General features: G+C 41.0%; 1 protein-coding gene across 3 annotated transcripts in view; it reads left to right on the top strand.

The window, feature by feature from the left end:
* JMJD1C (jumonji domain containing 1C) overlaps nucleotides 1-25325 on the top strand; it is a 258840-nt gene that overhangs the window by 202109 nt on the left and 31406 nt on the right. For all 3 annotated transcript variants that reach the window (XM_014610135.3, XM_059729870.1, XM_059729871.1), the window contains exons 5-12: nucleotides 6416-6540; nucleotides 8408-8551; nucleotides 8671-8857; nucleotides 8946-10636; nucleotides 14817-14989; nucleotides 15418-17615; nucleotides 22504-22705; nucleotides 24944-25158. In XM_014610135.3, the coding sequence (XP_014465621.1) occupies nucleotides 6416-6540; nucleotides 8408-8551; nucleotides 8671-8857; nucleotides 8946-10636; nucleotides 14817-14989; nucleotides 15418-17615; nucleotides 22504-22705; nucleotides 24944-25158 (4935 nt within the window). The remainder of the gene's footprint in view (nucleotides 1-6415; nucleotides 6541-8407; nucleotides 8552-8670; nucleotides 8858-8945; nucleotides 10637-14816; nucleotides 14990-15417; nucleotides 17616-22503; nucleotides 22706-24943; nucleotides 25159-25325) is intronic.

Raw genomic sequence — 25325 nt, 5'->3', positions numbered from 1 at the left:
GTCTGTGGCCCAGTCGGCCAAATCAGGCCGCATCTCCTGTGAATCAAGTCAGCTACTGAAGCTCTGTCTATCTGTATTTATATGCTGCCTTTTCTACCAAAGGCCCAGGGCAAATTACATTACATTAAGAGGACAGAAGACAGGTCTGCAACAAAAGGAACCAAATTACTTAAAAGGGAATTAGAAAATCAGTGTAAAACTGATTCCCCCCCCCCACCCAATATTTTCAACCTAGCTTTGCTTGCTAAATGCCTACCAAAATAGGAAGGTCTTACAGCTCTTCCAAAAGTTGTCCAGGGTTCAGTCTCTGGTGGGCCTTTGGGCCTTGAGGGAAGAAGTTCGAAAGCTGAGGAGCAACTGCTGAGAATGACCTTCCATGCTTTTTTGCCAGGTGGACTTGACTTACTAATAGTACTTGCAGGAAGTTGTTCTCGCCTCACCTTACAGGCCTGGCGATGGGGCAAAGGGAGAACATGGTCCCTTAGGACCATTAATGTGCTTTGTAATGTGTCCTTGTCACTCCATTTGACTAACCATGCTTGTGTTTACTTATATATATCTCCAAGTATATTCATGCTTCCTCTTACACATGGGATGCCTTTTCCTGAACTAATCTGTTAAACCATTGTCCTGTCCTTCAGATCTCCCCTCCCCAACCCTTCCCTACCCCTTCCCTCAAGATTCACTTCTGGCATGAAGCCTATAGTAAGTTGCCATCGGATAAAGGCTAGGCTGGTGGCCACTGGCGATTTACAAATAACATTGTTTATATCTTTTTCTTTTTTTTTTAAAAAGACTCCAAATGTGGAAATTTTATTGCGTCAATGTAACCTCATGTTACTCTCTTCATCTCTGTAAACCAGAGGTGTTCAACCCCCAGCTTGGAGGCCAGATCTGGCCTGTGGAGCCATGTTGTCTGGCCTACAGGGTTCCCCAAAGGTCTGGAAGTTTGGCAGTGGGGGAGTGGGGTACTGCTCTGCTACTGCCAGCTTTCTGGACCCATGGGGAGCCCTGCTGGTTAATGTGGTCTTGAACATAAAATCGCAACTGGCTTGCAGCTGGATCCAGTAGGGAGGGTAGTACGCAGCTAGATTAGAAAAACAGGCCACATGTGGCTGGATCATGACAGCGTAAATTTGGATCTGGTAGGCAAGCTGTGCGGGGCTGGATTAAGGTAGTTTGTGGCTGGATCAAGGCACTGCAGAATTGGGCCCATGACCTGACCCTGTGTGGGATCCAGCCTGCAGACTTGACCCCATGTCACGCATCTGACCCATGGGGCCAGAATTTTGGGCACTGGTGCTCTTAATTCCCCATCTCTGTTGTTTACATTTGGTATGTCTTAATTTAGGTGATAAACTCCTAGGTTCCCTAGTACTTGTTTATTCCAGCTGCATTTCACTAAGGCAGGGGTTTTCAACCTTTTTTAACAAGTGTACCTCTTCTGCCTCAGGGCTTATGAAAAGGTAATATCTTTTAGTAGACCAACAGGATTTTTGCAAAAAAAAAATTCTTTAATTCCAAGCTTTCAGGCACAAACACCCTTTCATCAGGTATCAGAGAAAAGATTGTAAAAGTTCTGGGTAGAAATGAAAGTTTATATTATTATTATTATTTCATGGGATTTTACAGAGGGTTCAATAGATGGAAAACTCCTTTGGGTAGCAGTTCTCAGTTGGCGAAAAGCCGCTTTTTTTGAATGGTGGGTGTTTGCAAACGTAAAAAAACCCAACAAAAAAACAAAATTGGTGCTTTACTTTAAACTTGGCATGTTCCCACATTGAGTCCCACGCATGCCCAGAAGAGGCAGTGCATTACTTCAACCCGACTCTGCAGTGTATGTAAAGATGGAGCACTTTAGTGGGGCTTTTTTGGCACTTCTGTCTAATACCTAATTGAATTGGCTTTAGCTTAAAGCTCCCAAAAGCACCACTGAAACACCTGATCTTTACAGATGCTGCAGAGCCAGGTAGAAGGCACATGCTGCTTCCATTAAAGCTTTTTTTTAAACACCTGCAAGCAAAACAGCCTTGGCTTGTGGTGCTAAGCAACCTCTACTTGATTTTCTGTGGGTGCTTGAGCCCTGGAGCATCCATGGAGTCAGCGCCTATATATGCCAGAAACTGAAGTTGAGAAAAGAGCAAGAAATACATGCTAAAGGACCAATTAAAATATTAATAGACTTCTAATATTTGTGTGAATGACAGTTCACACTGGCACCTTGTACATTGTCAGCTGTTAGGTATGTAACAATAGTAACAACCTTACTATTTAGTTTACTAAATTGTGTGACAGTCTTCCAAGGAAAGTTGTAGACACCCCCATTTGTTCCCTTTTCCCCCAGTTCTGTTTTCTTTGGACATTTAAAACAAAACAGCAAAAGCTGTCAAAATATGCTTTAAGAAAGTATCTTTCACTGATGAGCATGAAATAGATGATGACATTTGAAATGGAGAAGTGCACAGTGTGTTCATCATGAATCACTGTAGACTTCCACTTTGGTTCAGCTTTTCAATAAAATCCTAGTTTTTGAAACAAAACTAGACAAGACTTCCAAGATCTGAAATGGTCAACTCCAGTTTGTTCTTCTATATGTTATAGAAACCAGCACCATGAATTTCTTCTATTTGCAATAAAATTATATGTGCATTTTATATTAAACATGTAATATGGTATTAGCATTATTTTCTGTTCTTTTCTTGTTTGAAAGCAGCTTGGGATAATGAGATTGAGAGTAACACATTCAAAGACTTCAATAAGAACTGGACAGCTTTAGAGTCTTAAACTAAGTGAAACTTGTCTTTTCATTCTTCCTCAGGCAAAGATCTGTCTTAATAGGTAGGACTGAACAAACTAGTCTGATTATTCAAAGCCAGCTTGACCACACCCTGCAAAGTTAGAACCAAGATAATGTGATATATTTAAGGAGTGTATATGCTGGAACACTTTTAACCTATTTGTGGTCATAAATCCACTAATAGTTCAATGCACATAGAGTATTAATACTGTTGGTATCTTGTACATAAAATCAAAGGCATGTTTTTTTCATAATGACAAAGGGTTCTGGTTTGCTTACTTGTGTGAATAGTACCTTCCTGTGCAATATTTTGAATAAAATTAGTGAAACGAGTAGCAGAGTAAGATTCTGTTCTACATCTACAAAGAAGCTATCCAGAAATGCATAAAGGAGATTTAAAAAAATGCACATAAGTTTTTCATGCCTTAAAGTGTGGGTTTAGTTTAATTATTCGTTTTAGAAATGTATTCTGCAGTGTAGCCAACTCTCAAATTTTATTTCAAATCCTGTAGAATTTTTCTCTCAAAGTCCCAGCTCCTTGCATTAAATAATTACACAAGAATCTCAGTGATCATATTTTAGGGCCTGATAGTGCAATATGTTTTTTGCCTAATGTTTTCTACTATAAAACCAATCTTACAGTTGATTTTAACTTTGTTGAGCACTGACCCTTCAAAAGGAAAATTTTAGCCAGAAGTGCTTCCTAAGATTTAATTTTATTTTTTGGAAATTTCAGTCAGTAATGTTCAGTTATTTTCCCTTAGCTTCAGATGTGGAAACATGTTTTTTGCCCATGTCAAAAAGAATCTGTGAACAACTGTCAAACCCCCCATGCTTTGGATTAGAGGCTTGAAATTTGGCAGGGGGTAGCCTTTGTCAGGGATATGCCTTATGTCACTGCTGTGAAAATACTCCAAAATTTGGCCAGCCTTTGCAAAATCATTTCACATCTGTCCAGTAAATATATATATTTTTTATATTTTTTTTTTAAATTTTAGCAGCTAAAAATCTCTGAAGATTCTGTCTTCCGAGCATGTGTTAGCCTGACAGCTTCTAGTGCTGATCACATTTCCTGAGAACTTTGAGAGCAACTGAATATGTTCTGTTCTCTCAAGCTCTTTTATATGTGGCTGCACAGCCCATGTACCTTCCTCAAAGAGTGGCTGAACGTGTTCCAGCCCAGGGCTAAAAGGACAAAGCCAGACTTTCTTTGCAGGGGTTGTTTCCAGCTGCTCTTGACCAGAGTGACTGTCTCATCTGAAACTTCTCTTAGTGACCTTCTAACTAACATCAGGCAGCTTGGAAGAGGAAACTGTCTCATTAGAATGCAAAGGAGGATACAAGCTGGGTTGGGAGGGAAGGAAAACAATGGTTTGGGATGAGGACTGTGAGTCTAAAGTAAGGGAAAAACTTGGCATAAATCTGGCTGAGAAAAGACTTAGGAGGCTGGGTGGGGAAGACTTGGACCTGGTACAGTACACTGCCTACACCAGAGCACCAGTCTCAATATTACTCTGTCAATGGATTTCATAGATATTTGCTCACAGCAAAGTGTAAGTTTCATCCATTTCTAGGCAGGCCTCCAGGTAAGGGAGGAAAGTGTACTGCAGACATTGTTTAACCCATTAGTTCAAGAGGCAAAGCTCATTATTGATGATTTATCACTGGACTCCAGTAAACCGTGTGTGGGATTGAGGGTGATGCCACATGACTTTTTAAATGTTTGATAATTTTTTAAAATGTAGATAGTTACACACCAAAACTACAAAAGACCGTTATTAAGGTTGCAGGGCTAAATGCTCAGAGATTGGAAACATCAGAATTCAGGTTGCTTAAACAACCTTGATTCTGCCTTCTTGTGCACATGCATAAATGCTACAGCCCTGAATTTTCCGATCATGTAATCTCTTTCTGGAGGTCTCTTGTTCCATTCGGAGCATAGGAGAGATCTGCTGTGGGAGTGAATCAGCTTTTGTTTTTTGTTTTTTTTAGTGTAGGATCCCTGCCTCATTTATTGCAGAAGTAAGGAGGTATGTAGTGAAGGAGGTAGGGGACTGCAGGAAGAGAAAGGACAGTTTTGTGGTAAAGGCAAGTGAATTCTATCCTAGTAAGTTAGATTCCATCCCTGCCTCTGCTACAGAGGTACTATATGATGCTAGGCCAATCATTTCAACTAAACTCTTATTAGTAGCTGCTAATAGTCTGTGCTCTTCATTTTCTGGGTGCCTGACTTGAAACTCAGAAGTAATGACTTTTCACAGTTGTAATAGAACTAAATGGGAGTATATACGGTGGTCGTTGTCTTTTCAAACTGGACACCCTAAATTAATGGAAACTTCAGACCTTAATCTCTGCATCTTGGTCTGTAAAATAGATATAATATCACCCCTTCATGGCACAGGGGGATTCTGCCACTAAGGGAGGGTGCAAACAGAAGTGCAGCTCCCCACTGTAACTGAGAGCACCTGGACCAAACAGAAGTTCCCTGTTGGTTCCAGGAGGGAGGGGAATCTAGCTGCTGGATACCAGACTGCCTCTGGTTTCCCCTAGCGATGGCCCCTCCTCCCTCTCGGTGTGTCCCTTTTTCAGAATGGGAGGAGGGAAGTGAAGCAGAGGGAGCTTCTTTTACAGGTTTCCCAGCAGGCATTGGAGGGTGGGTGGGTGTACTGGAGCCCCCTAAGGTAAAGGCTCCAGTATCCCCACCCTCCACAGGGCTGAAAACCGCCCAAACCAAACTCCCTCCACTTTGTTTCTTCCCTCCCATTCTGAAAACGGGGACTGCCTGGGAGGCAGCACACACACAAATTACAGAAGACGCTATATTTTGAAATGTCTTCATCTGAACCCTCATGCAATGAAGGTTCAGAGTTTCATCCTATCAGTCATTTTTTTAAGTGAGGTGTAGCTATGCGCTTGTTTAGACACTGTTATAGACCATTTTCTGGGGCCAGATGAGGTGAAAATTTGTTACTTCTGTCTGCAACCTATACGATTGTGATGTTTACGGTTTCTTAACACGTGAACCCTTTGCAAAACGAGCAGAGTTCTTACTAGTGCATATAACTGCAGCTTGTTATGAGGCCAGGAGGAGGGGTAGGACTACTTTACTGGGTTTTTGAACTCCTGCAGCAGAGACAAACTTTGTGGTCATTTATAAGAAAGTCTTGGCAGCTGCAGAACCTGAACACCACAATCTAAATTGTTTTTCCCAGCAGAAGCATCCGGGCATGTGACCAACCTGTTGAATAATTGCTTCTGTATAACCTGATGCTACCTTGCCTTTCAGATTACTTTGCTATGGTTACCTTTTGTAGTAAAGATTTTTTCCATTTTTTATCATCACAGATGCATAGAGTTAGATAAGGAAATTGTGTGTTGAAAATATTAGCATAGTTGACCGTAGGTTCAACCAAATGATCCTAAAGATTCCACTTGAATTTTAGAACGTCTTTCTGAATGAAAGTAAAGTGCATAGGTGGGCCATTCTGCCAAAAGTGCATGTGGCTTGTTCCCCATGTCCTGTGGATGACACTATACTTGAGTATGGTTGCAAAACATTATGTGTGTCTCTTTTTTCTGAATTTCTTAGCATCTTTCTGTAAATTTTTCCTTTTAAAGGTCCATATTCCTTAAACGGCTATAGGGTGAGAGTATACAGACAGGATTCTGCCACCCAGTGGTTTACTGGTATAATTACTCATCATGACCTCTTCACTCGCACTATGATTGTTATGAATGACCAGGTAATTATTATATCCACTACTTGGAAAAGTATTGGGTTAAAAAGAAATACTTGGAATTTTCTAAAGGTTTTGTAATGTCTTAGATCTTCGATTTATTATACTGTTTGCTTCAAATGTGTACAAGTATATCCTTCTTGCTTGTAAAATAGTGTTTGAGTCCTTGGATCAGCAGTCAAGTTTTTCTGAGGGTGAGCGTTTATGCAAAATGCATTTTATAATTAATTCTGATTCAAAGACTTTAGCTTCTCTTATGTGGTCACTATCTGACTAATGAAGTGTTAGAAATGAAGTAATTTAGTAATACAAATTAGTCTTTCCTGTCAGCACCATTTGGAAGTCTTTTTTAACACAAGTTTCCTGTATAACTCCAGTTGGAATAACTTTTTTTTTTCTCTTATAACTCCAGTAATTTTTTTTTTCCCCTGAACAATTAAAAGCCTTCACTTTGAACAGTACAGTACAAGTATTTGTTATAGTACTCTTCAGTTATAAATCTGAAATTGTTCTTGGCCAAAAAAACTGCGAGTTATTTTTCATGGCAAAAATTAATTGCATCCCAAGAGAAACCTGAGAATATTGGTTAGTTCTAAAAGAGCAGATGTCCCGTCTTCCTTGAAGTGACTAAATCAGGGGTCAGCAACCCCCGGCACGCATGCTGAGCATGGCACGCAACGCCATGTTGCTTGGCCCACCACCACCAGCCCAGGCTCTAAGCAGCTGCTGCCAGCCACAGAGCCCAGGCTGCTCCCAGCAGGCGGCTGGGAGGCTGCAAGTAGACAGAGCTCCATGGGCCAGCTGTAGCCGGGAGGCTGCAAACAGCTGCTCCAGGCTCCGGCATGTTGGCACTCCGGCACCTTCCAAGGTAGACATTGTGGGTTTTTTGGCATTCCGGCCAAAAAATGTTGCTTACCCCATGATTAAATGGTCAAGATAGAACTATAAACCGTATGTTCAAGTTCTTTCTTTCCCTTTCTTCTAATTGTTTTCCCCAAATATCTGTTTTATTTTGGTCTAGCACTCATAGCTCATGGATTTCTTTGTGCCTCATTTCTCACTTACCTGAAAAAATGTCTTCACTTGTAGCGTTCCCTAAATTTATCTCGTTAGTGCTGGCTTTCTGTATAGATGTGACCATCTCCCTTCTGTCTTGGCATTTTGCTATTCACTCCCATCAGTTACTTCGTTTTTCTATTTGTGGCTAGAGTATATTATTTTTAAAACAGTTGGTTAATGGTTCTCAGCTAAGAAAAATTCAGTGGCTTTTCAATGTGTTATCTGGCAAACTGTTATCTGGAACCAGTGCAATAGTGCCTACAGCAGAAATGGTGACCTTCAAATTAAGTAATAAGGTTTGGGTTTTGCTGCTGCTTCAATCCCCAGTTAAAAAATCCATAATCTGATGTCCTGATCAAGATAAGCTATGGTTTTCACTTGGATGGAAAAAGGTAGTTAGCCTTGTTAGTCTGAAGTCAGTCAGAAGACAGGGTAGATTTGTACCTTATAGACTAGCTAAATCAGAGATGTGTAGTATAAGCTGTTGTGAGCAGCAGGTGTACTTCATCAGATGCTGTAAAGGAACTCGCTGCTTTCTATTTAGAAGGTCTTCCTCTTGCAGTCTTTTCCCCAACTTCTGATGAAATAAGTCCGCTGCTTACAAAAGGATGTGCAACTCATCTCTGATTTAGTTAGTCTAAGGTGCAAATCTGCCTTGCCTTATGTCTTCCCTTCAGCTAGTCTTTTAGCTTACAAATAAAGTATATAATTTAGCTTACGTAAACACATGAACCTTACTATGAAAATACAGGTTGGAGTGTATCTGAACACCTGCTGATTATGGATTTTTTTTTTTCTCTTTTTAATAAACCAGGTGTTAGAACCACAGAATGTTGATCCTTCTATGGTTCAGATGACCTTTCTAGATGATGTTGTTCACTCTTTGTTGAAAGGTGAAAATATTGGCATCACATCGCGCCGCAGGTCTCGTTCCAGCCAGAACAGCAACACAGTCCACGTAGATATATTTTCTCTTCTTACTTAAAGTATTATTGTTTGTAGCAAATAATCAGTATCTATGATTAAGCTGCTAAGTTAGGATCATGTAGAGTGAACTAATTATGTAATTACTTCTAGGGTCATTATACCCGTGCTCAAGCAAATAGTCCCAGACCAGCAATGAATTCCCAAACGGTAGCACCAAAACAGAATTCTCACCAGCAACAACGGAACGCTCGGCCAAATAAAAGGAAAGGCTCAGATAGCAGCATGCCTGACGAAGAAAAAATGAAAGAAGAAAAATATGATTATATAGGTCGAGGAGGTAGGGCAGTTATTGAAATGGGAGGGCGAAAGAGTCTTAAAGCTGTACGGAACTAAAAATATAACAAGCATTTCTTTCTCCTCTACAGAAAATCCCAAAAGTAAAAATAAACACTTTCTTAGCAAAAGAAGAAAACCTGAAGAGGATGAGAAGAAACTGAGTATGAAAAGACTGCGGACAGACAATATCTCAGACTACTCTGAGAGCAGTGACTCAGAAAACTCAAATAAAAGATTAACAGATTCTTCCTCCGAGCAAAATTCGGAGAATGAATTGAAAAGCAAGAACACTTCAAAGATAAATGGAGAAGAAGGAAAATCCCGAAGTAGTGAGGGTGGAGAGGAACAGACACTAATAGACAGGCAGTCTCCCTGGGATGGAATACAGGAAGATAAAAAACATCAGGGGGCAGAAAGACTAAAGTCAACTGACTTAGACCTGCAAGAAAAATCTTCACCCCATCCAGCAGAACAGCCAACAGTCTCTGATCAGAATGCCAATGGCCTACATGTTCAAGAGTGCAATACTGAGAAGCGGCATGCTATGAAATTGAATAATGAGCAGTTTGTGCCCAGGCCTCCTACACCAAAATGTGTTGTTGTTATAACTAATGAAAACAATTCTGATAGAGAGAGCCAGGAAAATGCTGCAAGTACCTTTGCTTTGCAGACAGTTCAGAAAATAGAGTCTTGTAGCAGTGATTTAAAACACCAGTCTACAAATGCAAATTTTCTAGAAGTAAGAAAACAAGAAACTGATCAGAGTTGGGTTAGCGCTATTGTCAATAAAATGGATTTGATCCCAGCTGGGGTTACAAAAACAACTTCATCAGTGAATGAACATCTAAATCCTGAAAAAGAAAAAGTTCAATATGGCTCCTTTATGTCTTCATTAAATGTAATTTCTTTAGCAGAAGAGGGCAAACTACGTAAACGAAGCCCAGCCCCTGATTCTGTGAAGTCAAAGTCTAGTGCTTCAGTTGATCATCCCAAATCAAAGCCATATTCTTCACCTGATGTTAAGGCTAAACTCACCCAATCTCCTGATACTGTGAAGTCTAAGGTTAGTTCACAGAACAGTCATGTTACTGGAGTAACAAGGTCAGCAAATAAAACTGAGTATGATTTGCCTAGGTCTAGTTTTCATCCAGTTCCAGCTAGAGTTAGTACTTTAGAAGCTACTAAAAGTCCTCTTATCATTGACAAGAACGAACATTTCACAGTATACAGGGATCCCACACTTATTGGACAAGAAACAGGAGCTAATCACATTTCACCTTACTTACATCAACATAATTATCCTCTTCATTCCTCGTCCCACAGAACGTGTTTAAATCCAAACCCCCCTCATCCTGCATTATCTGGTGCATCTCATCTATTAGCTGGGTCATCAAACCAAACTCCGTTGTCTGCTATTAACACTCATCCTCTTGGTACTACATCACACCATTCTGTTCATCACCCTCATCTACTTCCTGCAGTATTACCTGGAGTGCCTACAGCCTCCTTACTAGGTGGCCATCCACGACTAGAGACTGCTCATGCCAGCAGCCTAAGCCATTTGGCATTAGCACACCAGCAACAGCAGCAGTTGTTACAGCACCAGTCGCCACATCTACTTGGACAAGCTCATCCTACTGCTTCATATAATCAGCTAGGGCTTTATCCAATTATTTGGCAGTATCCAAATGGAACACATGCTTACTCAGGACTTGGTCTACCTTCCTCTAAATGGGTCCATCCAGAAACTCCTGTTAATGCTGAGGCTTCCTTAAGAAGGGTAAGTTATACTGATTTATTCAGATATGTTTTATGTAAGGATAGCATTTTGCCTTCCAGATAACTGGTTTACATGTTCAGTTGGGTGGCTCCTAAATATATTTATTAGCTGATCATAGTGCAGCTATGCCTTTGGGCTTATACATGACTTTTTTTCTGACACACACACAATGGGTATAACTTCTAATGAAGTAACTGTATCTTAATGGACATGAACAGAGGACTAAATTAAGCTTTTGTGGGAAACCTTAATTCTGGCATTTGCTATCTTTTTCTTGCTAGGCTCCACAACCTCGGGCATCTTTAAAAAGTATTATTTTATACATACTTTTTTTGAAGTTTTTTTAAAAACCTTAACAAAATATTATTGAAACATTTTCATTTGCAACAACACTGGGTAAATAACAGCAATGGAATCTGCACATCCGCAGTACAGGATTTGATTATTTGAGCTAACAGTGTTATGGAAACGATTTGTTACAGGGGTTAAGTGTTAGACGACATTTGATTTGCCAGTGGATTTCGTATCTGCTAGATGACAGAGAAGTGTTGAGACTGGAGGAATTTTGGGTTCAATTACAGGTTGTGTTGGGAAGCGTGCTTTTATATTTGTACACCTTTCTTGCCCCATCAACTGCCACTCACTGCCTTGTTCTTCTCTGCATCTGTCCATGCATCGCCTATTAGATTTCTATGCCCTTCTGTTCCTTTCTGCACACATTCTTTATCTCCTGTCTCTGCTTCCCCATCTGCTCTTTACCCCCTCTGTATTCAAGTGTGGCTGACAGTTTTTTTCTCCATGCTTTCTGAATGTTGGCAAAAGAAAGCCCTGAGATCCAGTAGTGTAACTAAGGGTGTGCAACTAGGACATCAACTCCAGCCACTGGAATGGAGACAAGGGGGTTTGAGGCTCTGGTTGTGCAGGGTCAAGAGACCTCTTATCAGGCTACCATTCCTCTCTCCCTGTTGAATACACTGCGGCTCCCCGTTCCTGCCAGGGAAGGTGTCTGGTGTTGCTAGAAGAACCAAGCTAACCCTTCCTTGACCCTGTAGGTGCAGTCAGATTAAGGGTTTTTGGACAAGGAGACAGTTAATCTGATCGTTGGTGGCAATACCTCTTTTTGCAAGCAGCATCCTACACTACTGTGCATGGCCAGAGCCTCAATCGACTCTGGCCTCTATTCTGGCACCCCAGGGTGCAAACTCTACTAGTTACAACTCAGTTGAGATCACAATAGAAGGAACTCCATTGTAGGCAGCCACTGCAGGAAAAGTCTTGCTCAGCTCTGGCATGGAGCAGATGAAATCTTTGGAAAATAGTGCTGCCAACCTCTGTCAGACTTCTCCTGAGCATTGCATAATTTTCATTTGTACGTATGGCCTAATTTGGGAATATTTTGTCTTTACATTGGAACTTCTCAGTGGTTGTAAATTTTTTATCATGCATTAAACAATTTTTATTTTTCCTTAACCTTATTTACAAACATGACTGAACTGTTTTAGTTGAAACTTTTTCCAGAAAAGAAGTTTGACTTGGTATGGAAATATTCAGTGAGAAGTTTGACAGTGATAAGTTAAAAGAAAAATTGCCTTGTAAGAGAAAGCAGAAGGAAGTCTTAAATATAGGCATTACTAATTTTGCTTATAAAAGTATATATGGAAATATTAACCCAGCTTTAAGGGATTATCATAGACTATTTCCCATCAGATTCTCTGACCACATGAAATAAATTAGTCTGTAAATATGGAGATTTTTAATTATAACTATTAGCTAGTCTCTGTCTTCTGCTGACTGCTGTCTTCTAGTTATAGTACTGGAAACTTTCTTTAAATGTATGACATTAGTTGAACAGCAAAAACTACATTAAGATGGTATCTAAGGCAGGGGCAGGCAATTATTTTGGGCGGAGGGCCGCTTGCTGAGTTTTGGCAAGCCATTGAGGGCCTCATGACAGGCAGCTGGTGCAGATAAATATTAATTCCCTAAACATTTTAGGGGCCCCTGTGGGCCAGGTGGAACGGCCTGGTGGGCCGCATCTGGCCTGCGGGTTGCATTTTGCCTACCCCTGATCTAAGGTCTTTCAGTTAAGTGTTTAAAAGTCAGGAAATAATAGGAATATTAATGTTTCACCTGCAAATCTACACTTAGCCATATGTATTTGCGATAATTTTTTTTATATCTCGCATGCGACAAACACTGCAATGTTTCAGAGATAACTTGTAACCATTCATTTCACAAAAGTTTTCAACTGTATGTGAAAACTGATATGATACGATACCATAATCTTGAGTACTTCGACATGCAAACCTTTGCCTTTGAGTGAAATTCTTTGGGACATTATAACATTACTTAGGCGTATACGCAACTAATTGTTTGTAGCATGGTAGGTGTGACAGGTACACGATCCGGGCCAACCTAAACGGGGCCCACACACCTGTTCCTGGGGCAGCCGCCTGCCTACTCACCTGCCATGCCTTGTTATTAATTGATTGATTGGTGTTAATTAGCAGGAGGCTGCCTTTGTACTGCCCCGCTGCCAGGGGGCGCTATCTGCGGCTCTGTTTCCTCCCCTACACTGCAGTCCACACCTTGCCGATGGAAGACATTATGTCTCAAACTAATTACAAACTGGCCCCCTTTTTGTTCTTTCCAGGGCTCCCCAATAATGCCCCCCCCCCCCCGGGGCTTACCACGCCTGCACTGGGGCTTCTCAGTAACTGCCCCCTTCTCTGGGGCTTTTGCCCCCTCTCAGGGCGCTCAATACTGCCGCCCTCTCTCGGGGCCTCCTCTGTCACGCCGCTCCCTAGGGGCTCACCATGCCCTCACTGGGGCTTCTCAGTAACGCCCCCTTTTCTGGGGCTTCTCAACTGCCCCTCTCTGGGGCTGGGGTCTATACCCCGTATGCAGCGCCCTCACTGATGCTGGGGTCCCCACACTACTGTGAGTCCCCTATGAGGCCTCCTCCATCCCCTAATAGCCTGACCCAAACCACCGGTGTAACAAACAGCAACATAAACACAAGCCCTCTGGCTATAACTTAAATGGAAGCCGCTTGGCCATAAGACCATTCAGTCCTACCCGGGGATTACTCCATCCCTCAGCAGTGCCAAACGCTGCTCCTGCAGTCAGGTCTCCCCTCTTTTCCATGACAGAGCTCTTTCCTCTTGGACTGCTCGCCCCTAGGGTTTATAAAGGGAGCCAAGCCCTGCCCCTTCTGGTCAGCTGACCTTCTCTGGTTGCCCTGGCAACCCACAGCTGGGCTTCTTATTCCCTGCTAGGGCTTCCTCCCCAGCAGTTTTCCCCTCTTTGAGAGCAGGGCACCTCAGTGCTCTGTGACAGTAGGAAAAGTAGAAAGGAAAAAAGATAATTATGAAACTTTGATCTGCTTTATAAGTCTACCTAAGAATTATACCTTTTAAAGAATTTTTTTTTTTGTAATTTATTGAAATCCAATTCTCTGTTTAACTGATAATTGTAATTATACACTACTAAAGTGTCAGCATTTTGTTAGTATTAAGCAATTTTTTTTTTTTTAACACAGCCTTGAGGTGAAATTCTCTAGAAACAAAAGCTGCTTGCAGACGTTAAAAAAAACAAAGCGGTGTTTTGTTTTAAACTTGGCGTGTTCCTGTGCCAAGCCCTACACATGCCCAGAAGAGGCAGTGCCTTAGTGGGACCCAGCTCACCCAACGTCTGTATAGATATAGTGCTTTAATGGGGCTTTTTGGGTGCTTTTATCTAATAGCTGATTGAATTAGCTTTAGCTAAAAGTGCCAAAAAGCCCCACTGAAGCACCTGATCTTTACAGACGCTGCAGTCAGGTTAAAGTAACATGCTATTTCTTCCAGTAAAGCACGGGGGGGGTTTGTTTTTTAACATCTGCAAGCAGCTGAACTTATCAAAAGAGGCATTTGAAAATTAAACTTCTACAAAATACATATTAAACTAGAAATGCATGTTTTACATGTTGCAAAACAAGTTGGAACTGTGGTCAGATAGCCAGCCCTACTCTCTAAATATGTCTCAGAGCCTTAAAAAGAAAAAAAGGAAAATATGATTTGCAGTGTTGAAATATCATTTAGCTACATCATTGGAAGAATTAGAAATATGTATCATGCTAGTATGCTTCTGTTTCTGGGGTTATTTTTTTTTTTAAGTCTGATTTTGTTGCTGTTAACAGAATACTCCCAGCCCTTGGTTGCACCAGCCCACCCCTGTGACCTCAGCTGACAGTCTTGGGTTATTGAGTCACATTCCTGTAAGACCGTCCAGTGCAGATCCTCATCGGCCACTCAAATTGACAACACATTCTAGTCCACCATTGTCCAAGAATCTAGTAGATCATCATAAAGAGTAAGATGGTCACTGTTTAAATCTATAACCTGATGTGTAGTTCTTTGTTTGCAGTATGAAATGCATAAGGTTTAATATTCAGTTACTTTCATTCCAGTTTATTTGTGACTGTGCATCATCTGGCATGTATCTATATATCTATAGATATAGATATCAACAAGCCTAAATATAGTAACAAATGATGACAACGTTTTCAAAAGCACTCAAGTCCAGTTTTAAAACTGACTCTGCCAACTGTACTTCGAAGGAAATTTAAGTTCATAAGTCACTTGCAGGCTTTGAAAAATTATACCTAGCATAAAGATATGTACCAGCTTTACTTTGTGTTACTAGAGAGTATTGTTTGGGAGAGATGAAGGAAAGGTCTACTGTGTTGTAGTATATTTCTTCTAAATCTAAGTGTACTTTATCCATTTCTTTTTATACAGAGAATTGGAGAGGAAAGCATTTATTGAACCTTTACGTTCTGTTACAACTGTGCCAGTAAAGACTGATCTGGAACAAAGCAGAATACAGACTGCAAAAGAGAGCCATTTGCACAGACACTTTGTGGATCCAATGCTGAACCAGTTACCGAAGCCACCACAGGAGACTGGAGAGCGATTAAACAAATACAAAGAAGAGCATAGACGGATACTTCAAGAGAGTATTGAAGTTGCTCCTTTTACAGCTAAAACCAAGGCTCTAGAGGGAGAGAGAGAAAATTATTCAAGAGGAACACCATTATCATCTTTGAGCCCCAAAAGCCATGTAGTAAAATATGACAAGGATGCAGAACGTTCTGTCTCAGAACTTTATAAAATGAAGCATTCAGTAGCACAGAGTTTGCCACAAAGTAACTATTTCACCACCCTGTCTAATAGCATAGTGAATGAACCACCAAGGTCATACCCATCTAAAGAAGTTTCAAGCATGTATATCGATAAACACAGTAGTTGTCCATCAACAGCAACTAATCTCCAGTCTCTCCCTTCTTTCATTTCATCTCTTTCAAAGCCTCCACCTTTGATTAAGCATCAACCAGAGGCTGAAGGTCCAGTAAGCAAGATAACAGAGCAGCTTTCCCAGCCAATGCAGTCTCACTCCATAAATTCTTTTAGAAATGACAGCCGGAGCCCTACTCAGTTATCAGTTTCATCTTCAAATACACTCCGAAGTATGCCTGCATTACATAGAGCCCCTGTATTTCATCCTCCTGTCCATCAGAACTTAGAGAGGAAAGAAAGCAGTTATAGCAGCCTTTCACCTCCAACCCTAACTCCAGTCCAGCCAGTTAATGCTGGTGGCAAAATCCAGGAATTACAAAAACCACCAACTTTAGTACCTGAACCTAAGGAAGCGCAAACAGTGTACAAGGGCACTTCTGAGCAGAATATATCAGATGCATGGAAATCTAATAATTCTCCAAACAATGAAAAAGTTGAATGGCGTATTGAGAGAATGAGTGGCAAGTCGCAATCCGCTACAGCATCTGTCATTGTACGTCCTCCTAGTACAAAATATGAGAGTGCGCCAGTAATGCATTCATCCAAAGACAGAGTGAGTGAAAGATCTTCAACAGGGACAAATCAAACAGATTGCCTGAAAACAGCGGAAGCCAGAGAGACTGGAAGAATCATTCTGCCAAATATGAACTCAGACACTACTCACACACAGCATGAAAAGAAATTTCCAGCTGTTTCACAAGGCAGCATTCCTAGTTCTGGCACACTTAAGACCACTAAGATGTGTAGTACCAAAATGGATGTAACCACATCTGCAGCCACAACTACCGGTGTTTCAGGTTGTGGTAGTTCAGATGCGACTTGCTCTTTATCAAATGCAGTTTTGACATGTACACCACTTGAGTGTACATCCTCTACAGCAGTAAGTCAGGCAGTGGCACAGACACAAGAATGCAAGGTCAGCACTGCAGCTCCGGTTACACCAGCCAGTGGCAAGCCAGCAAATGCAGTTCAGTCCAGCTCTGGCTTCTCTGGCCCAACTGATTTTATCCATTTGAAAAAGCACAAGGCAGCATTGGCTGCAGCTCAATTTAAAAGTAGTAATGCCATTGAGACTGAGTCCACTGTTGTGAAAAATCAGACACTTCCAGCCTCCATTTCCCTCGACAATGCTATCATCTGCAATACAATAAACAAAGCAAACTCTGTAGGCAATGGGCAAACTTCCCAGGCAAGTCAGCCAAACTACCACACAAAACTGAAAAAAGCTTGGCTTACAAGACATTCAGAGGAAGATAAAAACACTAATAAAAGAGAGAATTCAGGGAACAATGTATCAGAAATTATTAAGCCATGTACTGTCAGTTTAATAGCTTCTACATCAAATGATTTACAAAATAATGTAGATAGTAAAATCTTAGCAGATAAGTTTGTGAAAGAAGATAAACACCCAAGGAGAAAAGCAAAAAGAACTTATGAATCTGGCTCTGAAAGTGGAGACTCTGATGCAAGTGAGAGCAAATCAGAGCAAAGGACTAAACGGCAGCCTAAGCCAACTTACAAAAAGAAACAAAATGACTTGCAAAAGAGAAGGGGTGATCCAGAGGAAGAAGTAAAACCCAATGGTGTTCTTAGCAGGAGTGCCAAAGAAAAAAGCAAGTTGAAGTTGCAGAGCAACAGCAGTAAGTATGTCAGTTAATCTGAATTAGAAGAGATAAATAAAACAAAGATTATGGACAGTTGTGTTGATGCATGGAGTGTTTGTGTTATGGTAGCATGCAACTGAAAACAGTCTAAAAAGACAGTATCAAAATTGGGTAGCTCTACAAGTTTACTAACTGAACCCCATCTGGATGCCTTAGTCTAAGAAAAGTGTCTTTTATATAAAAGTGTGTGTATTTTCACACATTGTTTCTTGGTTTTAAAAAATCTACATATGCCTGTTAAAAAACAAGTATGTATGAGCATGCTTTTATAAAGAACTAGTCTCACTGTGCAGGGGATCACACTTAATTTACATCATTAAAAAAAAAAAAAGAATCGTTAAGTTTTGGGGTGCACTGTTAAACTTTCATTTGAGGAGGTGTCCATATCTTAATTCCTCCTCCAACTCAAAGACTGCAGGTAATTTTCTTGAGACTCTGAGAATGCTCTGTGCTTGGCATGGAAAGGATAGTTCAGGTCAGTGGTGCTCAACCTTTCCAGCATGTGGGCCAGATGAGAAAGGCATGACTGGTTTATGGGCCACATCTGATGCCTAGGGGCAGGTCCCCATGTTGGGTCAGTTCAGCATGTGGGAACATATAATCCAGCCTGCAGGGTTCCCCACAGGTCCAAAAACTTAGCAATAAGGGAATGGTGGCAGCCTTAATTGCTGTGGGGCTCCCATAGCTGTGAGATGCTCCATGACTCTGCTCCACAGGCTGTGCTTTGAGTGCCACTGGTTTACACAGAGCTATGAGAGTCCCTACCTCTACTAAGTTTTGAGCATGTTGCCTTCACAGTACCATCATCTTTACCAGTTTAGGGAATGAGGAATAAAGCTACAGATGAATCTGCATGCTGTGATGTTGTCACAGGTACCGAATTGAACTACCTGACCTTGGGAGCAGGAATGACTTTTCTTGAAATGTTTGAGTTATTTTTATGTAAGATAAATATTATTAGTTTTTTTCATCTTTGGTCTAATGTGAAAGTCCCCTATTAATTTTCGTTTCATAATGTAGAATTTTTTTTAATGCAGCTGGTACAAAGTAAAGCTGTGCGAAATGACAGCGTTCCATTTCAACCAGCCTTTTGATGGAACAGCATTCTGTTTCAGATTTTGTTTCGATTTGAAACTGCTGTTTCGTTCTCTTCCATTGAAACAGGGTTGAAACGGTGATATAATGAGGAAGGTCAAAACAGCCTATAATGTTGTCATTTTTGGCCTGATTTGGATGAAGCTTGCAGAAGTGGTAGCCCCTTCTGAGGGCATGAAGCCTGCCAAGTTTCAAGGAGATAGGTGCAGGGGGTTTGGGGGAACTGCACCACAAAGTCTTGAAAGCAAAACTCATGTCAAGTGTATGTGTTAAGCCACAGTGGGGTCAAAACTGCAGGCATGCTAGCCCCTGCTGAGGCCACAAAGCCTGCCAGGTTTCAAGGAGATAGGCTCAGGGGCTTGAGGGAAACTGTACCTCAAGCTGCTACAAAGGACCAACTCGCAGAATCATCATAAAATTCTAGTTTATTAGACGGATGCAAAATTCAAATAGTAAACCTTGGGGCTGATCCACACTCACACTCACTCCCTCCCTCCCTCTCTCTCAGTAAGCATCAGTGTCAAGATATACCTATCCCCAAGCACTGGAGTCAGCTATCGATGGCCAGTTGAAGCTTCTTTCAGTGCGATGTTGCTTCAGAAGGGGGTTGCTGGCTGGTCCTTCTGGCTGGACAGGCAGGGGTGCTGGTCAGGTCAAAGAGGGTGCCATTGGGGGCCATTCTTCACTGCCTTTTATCCCTCTCTGGCAGAGTTTGGTGACTCCCCAATTCTTGGGCTTACCTAATCCAGGGGTCGTTGACCTAGTGGGATGTCTCCTTTGTTGGCTGCTGGATGGCAGCTGTCAGCCCCAGGGGTCATGTCCACAAGTACATGCAGTCTTAGCAGTCTGTTGATGAATTTTGATTAATTCACTGCCATGATGAATAGGGCTCTGGGAACGGTTGATCGAGGGGTATTCAGTCCCAAGAGTCGGTCTCCAGTGTTCATTAGTTCAAACCCGGGCTTCTGTACCTTTAACAGTGAAGTTTCAAGGAGTGCCGTGCTCTGTGTTGATTCTTTCCTCTCATTAGTCTGTGGTTTCATAGGTGTTAATCCTTGCTCTTTAACTCGTTATCATAGCTATCAGTTTTGTTTTGATTTTGCTGTTTCGACCTCAAAACAGTGTCGAAACAAAACTGGCAGCGAAATTTCGTACAGCCCTAGTACAAAGGATGGATTTTCATCTCTGTATTTTGACTTGGTGGCCTTTTACCTCCTGACATATTACAACACTATCGTAGTCCAATTTATGTAGGCTTAATTTATGTAACATGATACCAGTATCAGTTTTTGGAAGGTGTCCCATATTGGTACAATGCTTAGAATACTTCTGTCTTTAATGTTGTTTCTCCAAAGGGGAGGATGAAAGAGAACGGTCCATTTTTTGTTTGCTTTTTTTTTAACTAGCTCAGTGCATAAGTGGACTTCACACTTTTTGTGTATGCATGCAGTACTACCAAGTGATCTTCACCCTGTCACGAGATGAAAAATATGTAGGGGTTCATTGAAAATGACAATATCTTTCTTAATGTAGAGGCATGAGTAAGATGGCTTAAATGAAGGACCGTCCCCTGTTTTGTCTAGTAATTCAGCTGTTGTTTCTAGAATTATTTGGAAGGTGTTAGGTTTGTCAGATAAGTAGGAACTTCAGGATTTATCTTGTGCACTGGGTAGGTTTCAGGAAAGAGAAGATAAACATTAGTAGACTTTGGTCCTTACTGTCCTCCTTCTCATTATTGATATTTTCTAATAGGTAATAATTATGACTATTAATAGCTGTCGTAGACTGCTTGAGTCACCTATGAGATACTTTGCCACTGTCCTTTAATTTATTGTTGCTCCAGTTCTCTGCCAGCACTGTCAGTTCCCCCTCCCTCCTATCCTCCTGTTATCAGCTTCTGATTATGGATCACCACTGAATGATTCACCATTTATTTGCATTCCTTTTGGAATAACTCCCATTATATTACAGTTAGACCAGGTCCAAAATTTTCTGATGAAACGCATATTTGGACGTTTCTCACATACAGCATGACCCAGAATAAAACATGCACCTTGTTTTTGAATGGCAGAATGAAGAAAAAAGATATTTACATGTAGTAATAACTGAGTAGCAGCAGATGTAGAGCTGAACCTGCTCATTATTCTATCGCTGTGGCGAAGTGCAGGCAGTCAAAAAGTCTGAGGCTGAATCGATTCAGTCTTTGCAGGTTAGTCTAAGCTGCAGAGATTTAAACTGAGAAACAACTGGACACGCATTCACTTTTGATTCAGGAAATGCAGGCACATGCCTGTAGTGGCTCAGGCCAGAAGCCGGGGGGAGCTAGAGCACGGCTCCGGCACGTGGCCAGCGTGGGCTGTATTTTCACTTCCTTTTCCTGCTGCCCCCAAGGTCTCGGGTTTGCAGTCCAGAATTACAGAAGCAGGACTTTACAGGGTTTCTCATCACTTCCTCTTCCTGCTTCCAGGTGCCTCTGGATTTTGTAGTCACAGTTGCAGCCAGCGGTAACTTTCAATAAGTTTAGCAGGGCAGGGCAGTTCTGTACTTGGGAAAAGGGGGGTTTAACTCCTCTCCCTGGCCCCAGACCTCAGCCAGGGTTTACCAAGGCGGGAGGGGCACTCCTTGCTTCCCCCTCTGCCCCTCTCCCAACCCTTCTCTGGAGCAGACAGCACAGCCCAGCAGGGCTGGAAAGCATGCGGGGGGGGGGGGGGGGTGTCTGTTTTAATTTAAGCCAGAGAAGGGGTCTGGGACAGAAGTTTCATAAACCGTTTTGATCCAAATCAGTTAAGTCTGATACTACATTTAACTGGGTTTATCTTAAACTGGTTTCATCCATTTTGAAACTGGTTTATGTGCACTGAACTTCTGTTCTGTTACAGGTTTAAACCAGTTTCTGATCGCATATACTGGTTTATGTGTAACTTCTGTCCATACCCTGTGAGTCTGTGCAGATATTACATTCACTTCAGCCCTGTAAGAGCAGAAACTGCGCTTACCATATTTGTTACCTATAATGTGCATTGAAAATTCCAGCAGCTTTTTTTTTCTTTAAGTGTTGTATGCAAGAAAATATAGTACACTTATTTGGATTCAGATTTTTTTTTTTAACCTAAAAACATCTCAGGCTTGAACTTTCAGATGATGAGAAACAGGGTTCTGGGAATCTTGCTTGGATTCCTGACAAGCTGCTGGGAATACTTGTGCACATTCATGGCAACCCTTATCTGGAAGATTTCAAGATTTCTTCTTTAATCACAATTTGAAATGGAGCCAAATACCAAAATATCCTCTCACGCATCTGAGGTAGGTAGGTGCTCTTATCCCCATTTTACAGTTGGCAAAACAGAGAGTCTGAGTGGCTTAACGTTGAAGCAGCAGAATGGAAAATTTTTGGAGGTTGCTGCATTGTTGTATGTGTGTTCTCATTGATACAAGAAATGAACCTGTCTTTCTTAGGTTATTGAATCCTTTTTTGCTTGGTAGCAGTAGTGTTGTGTCAGTAATTTTCTGGGGAATACTTAACAAATACAAATAAATATACTGGACAAGTGCAGTATGTAAATAAGTAGTGATACAGTTAACTGTATTTTTGTCTAGGTAACATTTAAAATCATAGATTTTTTTTTTTTTTTAAACTTGAGTGTTTATGTAAGTGGAAGAAAATGAAAGTAGCTGGATTTCCAGAAATGAAGGTCTGCTGTTCTTGTGGACTTCAAAGTATAAACAGTTTGTAAATTTCTCTTGCCTGAAATGGTTGTTACTTTTGCAGCTGGCATACCGCGTTCAGTATTAAAAGATTGGCGCAAAGTAAAGAAGCTGAAGCAAACTGGAGAATCCTTTTTGCAGGATGATTCTTGTTCTGAAATAGGGCCCAATTTGCAGAAGTGCAGAGAATGTAGGCTGATAAGAAGTAAGAAAGGTGAAGAACCATCTCATTCACCAGTATTTTGTAGATTTTACTACTTTCGTCGGTAAGTACAATTCTTTTGGAAATGTATTCGTTTTGTGGTTAAAATCCTTTACGTTAATTTGCATTTTCAGAGTTCCTTTTGTGTAGTGACCTCCTTGTAGTTTGGAAGAGGTAGGTTTTGTGTAACACTGCAGCATTATAGTGATTTACATCTGAACAAGCAACTACCATTCCTGAGATACAGTAGTTTTTCTTAGACCTACCCACAGTTAGAGCTGTCAGTCAATTGATCTGTCTTAAAGTAAGTGGGGGTACGCCCTTGAGTTCACATGGTCTAATCAATTTTTAACACACCTGAGGTAGGCAAGTGCTGCTATCCCCATTTTACAGTTGGCAATGGAATGGCCATTGATTAGGGCAGGTAGCCCTTATGGAATAAGACTCAGTCTGTTAGTTTGATTAATTGTCTGTATGGACACCTTTCACAGCCATAGTAAAACAGTTGATATAAATAATTGTTCCACTGCTGTCCCATGATGCACCAGGCACAAAAGCAGTGATTTGTCTGGTTCAATTTCTTCATTCCACTGTTGGGAGTCAACTTGACTAGAAGCCAACTACTTACATAAATAGTACTGTGTTGCACAAAGCTCATTATGAGCCATTTTCATAGTAAGCAGCTTCTTGGATCTGTACCCACCTTTTTCAGTAGCATTTTTTTTGATCTTTCAAGGAGATGGATACTTTTGTTTCTGTTGGGTGAAGAACATATCTAGTTTCATATTAGAATCTACTACAAAATGCCAAAGGGTACTTCCAGCTATCTCAGTACATACCCATGCAGGGATCAAGCACATGGAAAAGCAGCAACGGAATAGAAAGGACTGAGAAGTGCGTACAGACAGACAGGACCACAGTATCACGTCTAGCATAGAAAGCACAAGCTGAGCAATGTTCCCGAAAAACCACTAGAACAGTCCATTCTTTAATATCAGCAGTATTGGGGAGAAAGGAGAGGAAGTTCCATTTAGACCTTTTTGCTGAAGAATGGAACTGCTGATAATTTTTGCATCATGTCTTTTCTAGCCAGTCAGCAGTGGTGCTCATGAAACATCTACAACAATCCACCAGGACCTACATCACAAGAAAATAGAATCCTTTGATGCCCTCTGTTAATGTTAGGAAGGCTGTACCGGTTGGCCTTTTGGCTTTTATTGGTTTATCAATCCAAGAATGCTAAGTATTTATGCTGGAAGGGATGTGTATGTAGTGGGACAATGTAACACACAGTAAATTGTCTGAGAAATAACCGAAGATGGAACTTTATTTTCAAATTGAAGAGAAATACTTTGCATTAGCATTTGTTTATAATTTAATGATAAAAGGAAAATATGGAGTAAATTAGACTTAACATGTAATCTACCTCACCACTTATTTTTAGCTTTAGAATATTCTCTTTGTTCTTAAAATAAATCTCTATAGCAGTTAAATATATTATTGTATTTGAAAGCTTGCCTAAGTCTGTCCTAATCATGAGTTGGTCCAATAAAAGATACCACCCACAAAAATACTTGCCTCCTTACTGAAAATTGTTACTGGGGGGAGGGAGGCGGGGGGGGGGGGGGGGAAAGAACTCTTTACTTCTGTAGAAGGTTAGTGAGCCTATTTTCCACTCTGGAGGACCTGTATCCTGGGAATCTGGCACAGGTTATAAATACAAATTTGGTTTCATTCTGGTCATTGTTTAGACCTTAATAGTCATTGTTTCATACATTATCAGTCTCCAGTCTAGAAAGAAACCCGGATTGAAACAGAAGAACGCTTTAGATCAGGGTGGGCAAAATGCGGCCTGTGAGCCAGGTGTGGCCCACCAGGCCATTCTATCTGGCCTGCGGGGCCCCTAAAAAATTTAGAAAATTAGTATTTATCTGCCCTTGGCTGCCTGTCATGCAGCCCTCGATGGTTTGCCAAAACTCAGTAAGCAGCCCTCCGCCTGAAATAATTGCCTGCCCCTGCTTTAGATCATGAATACATGGGTATTAATAACTGTTGGGAGGAGGTCTGTAGAACGTTAAAACTAAGCCAGAGTTGTTAGTACTGGTTTAGGAAGGAGTTGAAGTAACACCAGATTCTCTTACAAATTTAGAGGAGGGAGGGGAGAACCATCAGAGACATATGTGTTCTCTACTGCAAAAGCTAAACTTAGTTCTATCTGGTCAGTGGTTCATAGTAATGGCAAACAAGGGTTAGGGTGCAACGTATGATAAGACTTATAGTTAAATTCTGTTTTCATTTTTAGGTTGTCTTTTAGTAAGAATGGAGTGGTTAGGATAGATGGTTTCTCTTCTCCTGACCAGTATGATGATGAAGCAATGAGTTTATGGACACATGAAAATTATGATGATGATGAACTGGACCTAGAAACTTCTAAATACATTTTAGACATCATAGGGGATAAATTCTGTCAGTTAGTAACATCTGAGAAAACAGCCATGTCCTGGGTGAAAAAAGATGGTAAGGAAATCTTAAGTGTTGTTCTGTAATTCCATTCCAAAGCTAGTTTTAATGAAGTTTTATTCCCCTTCAGAATTGTTCATGTCTCAGTATGCTCCATTTGTCTGGTGTACACAATACTTGTGTGTACTGATACTATTGTTGACCAAATAGGAACAGAAGAATTC

The sequence above is a fragment of the Alligator mississippiensis genome, chromosome 6 (assembly GCF_030867095.1).
Source record: "Alligator mississippiensis isolate rAllMis1 chromosome 6, rAllMis1, whole genome shotgun sequence".
Taxonomy (NCBI): Eukaryota; Metazoa; Chordata; order Crocodylia; family Alligatoridae; genus Alligator; species Alligator mississippiensis.
Note: the sequence above shows the minus strand (reverse complement) of the source record. Positions and strands in the feature narration are given on the sequence as shown.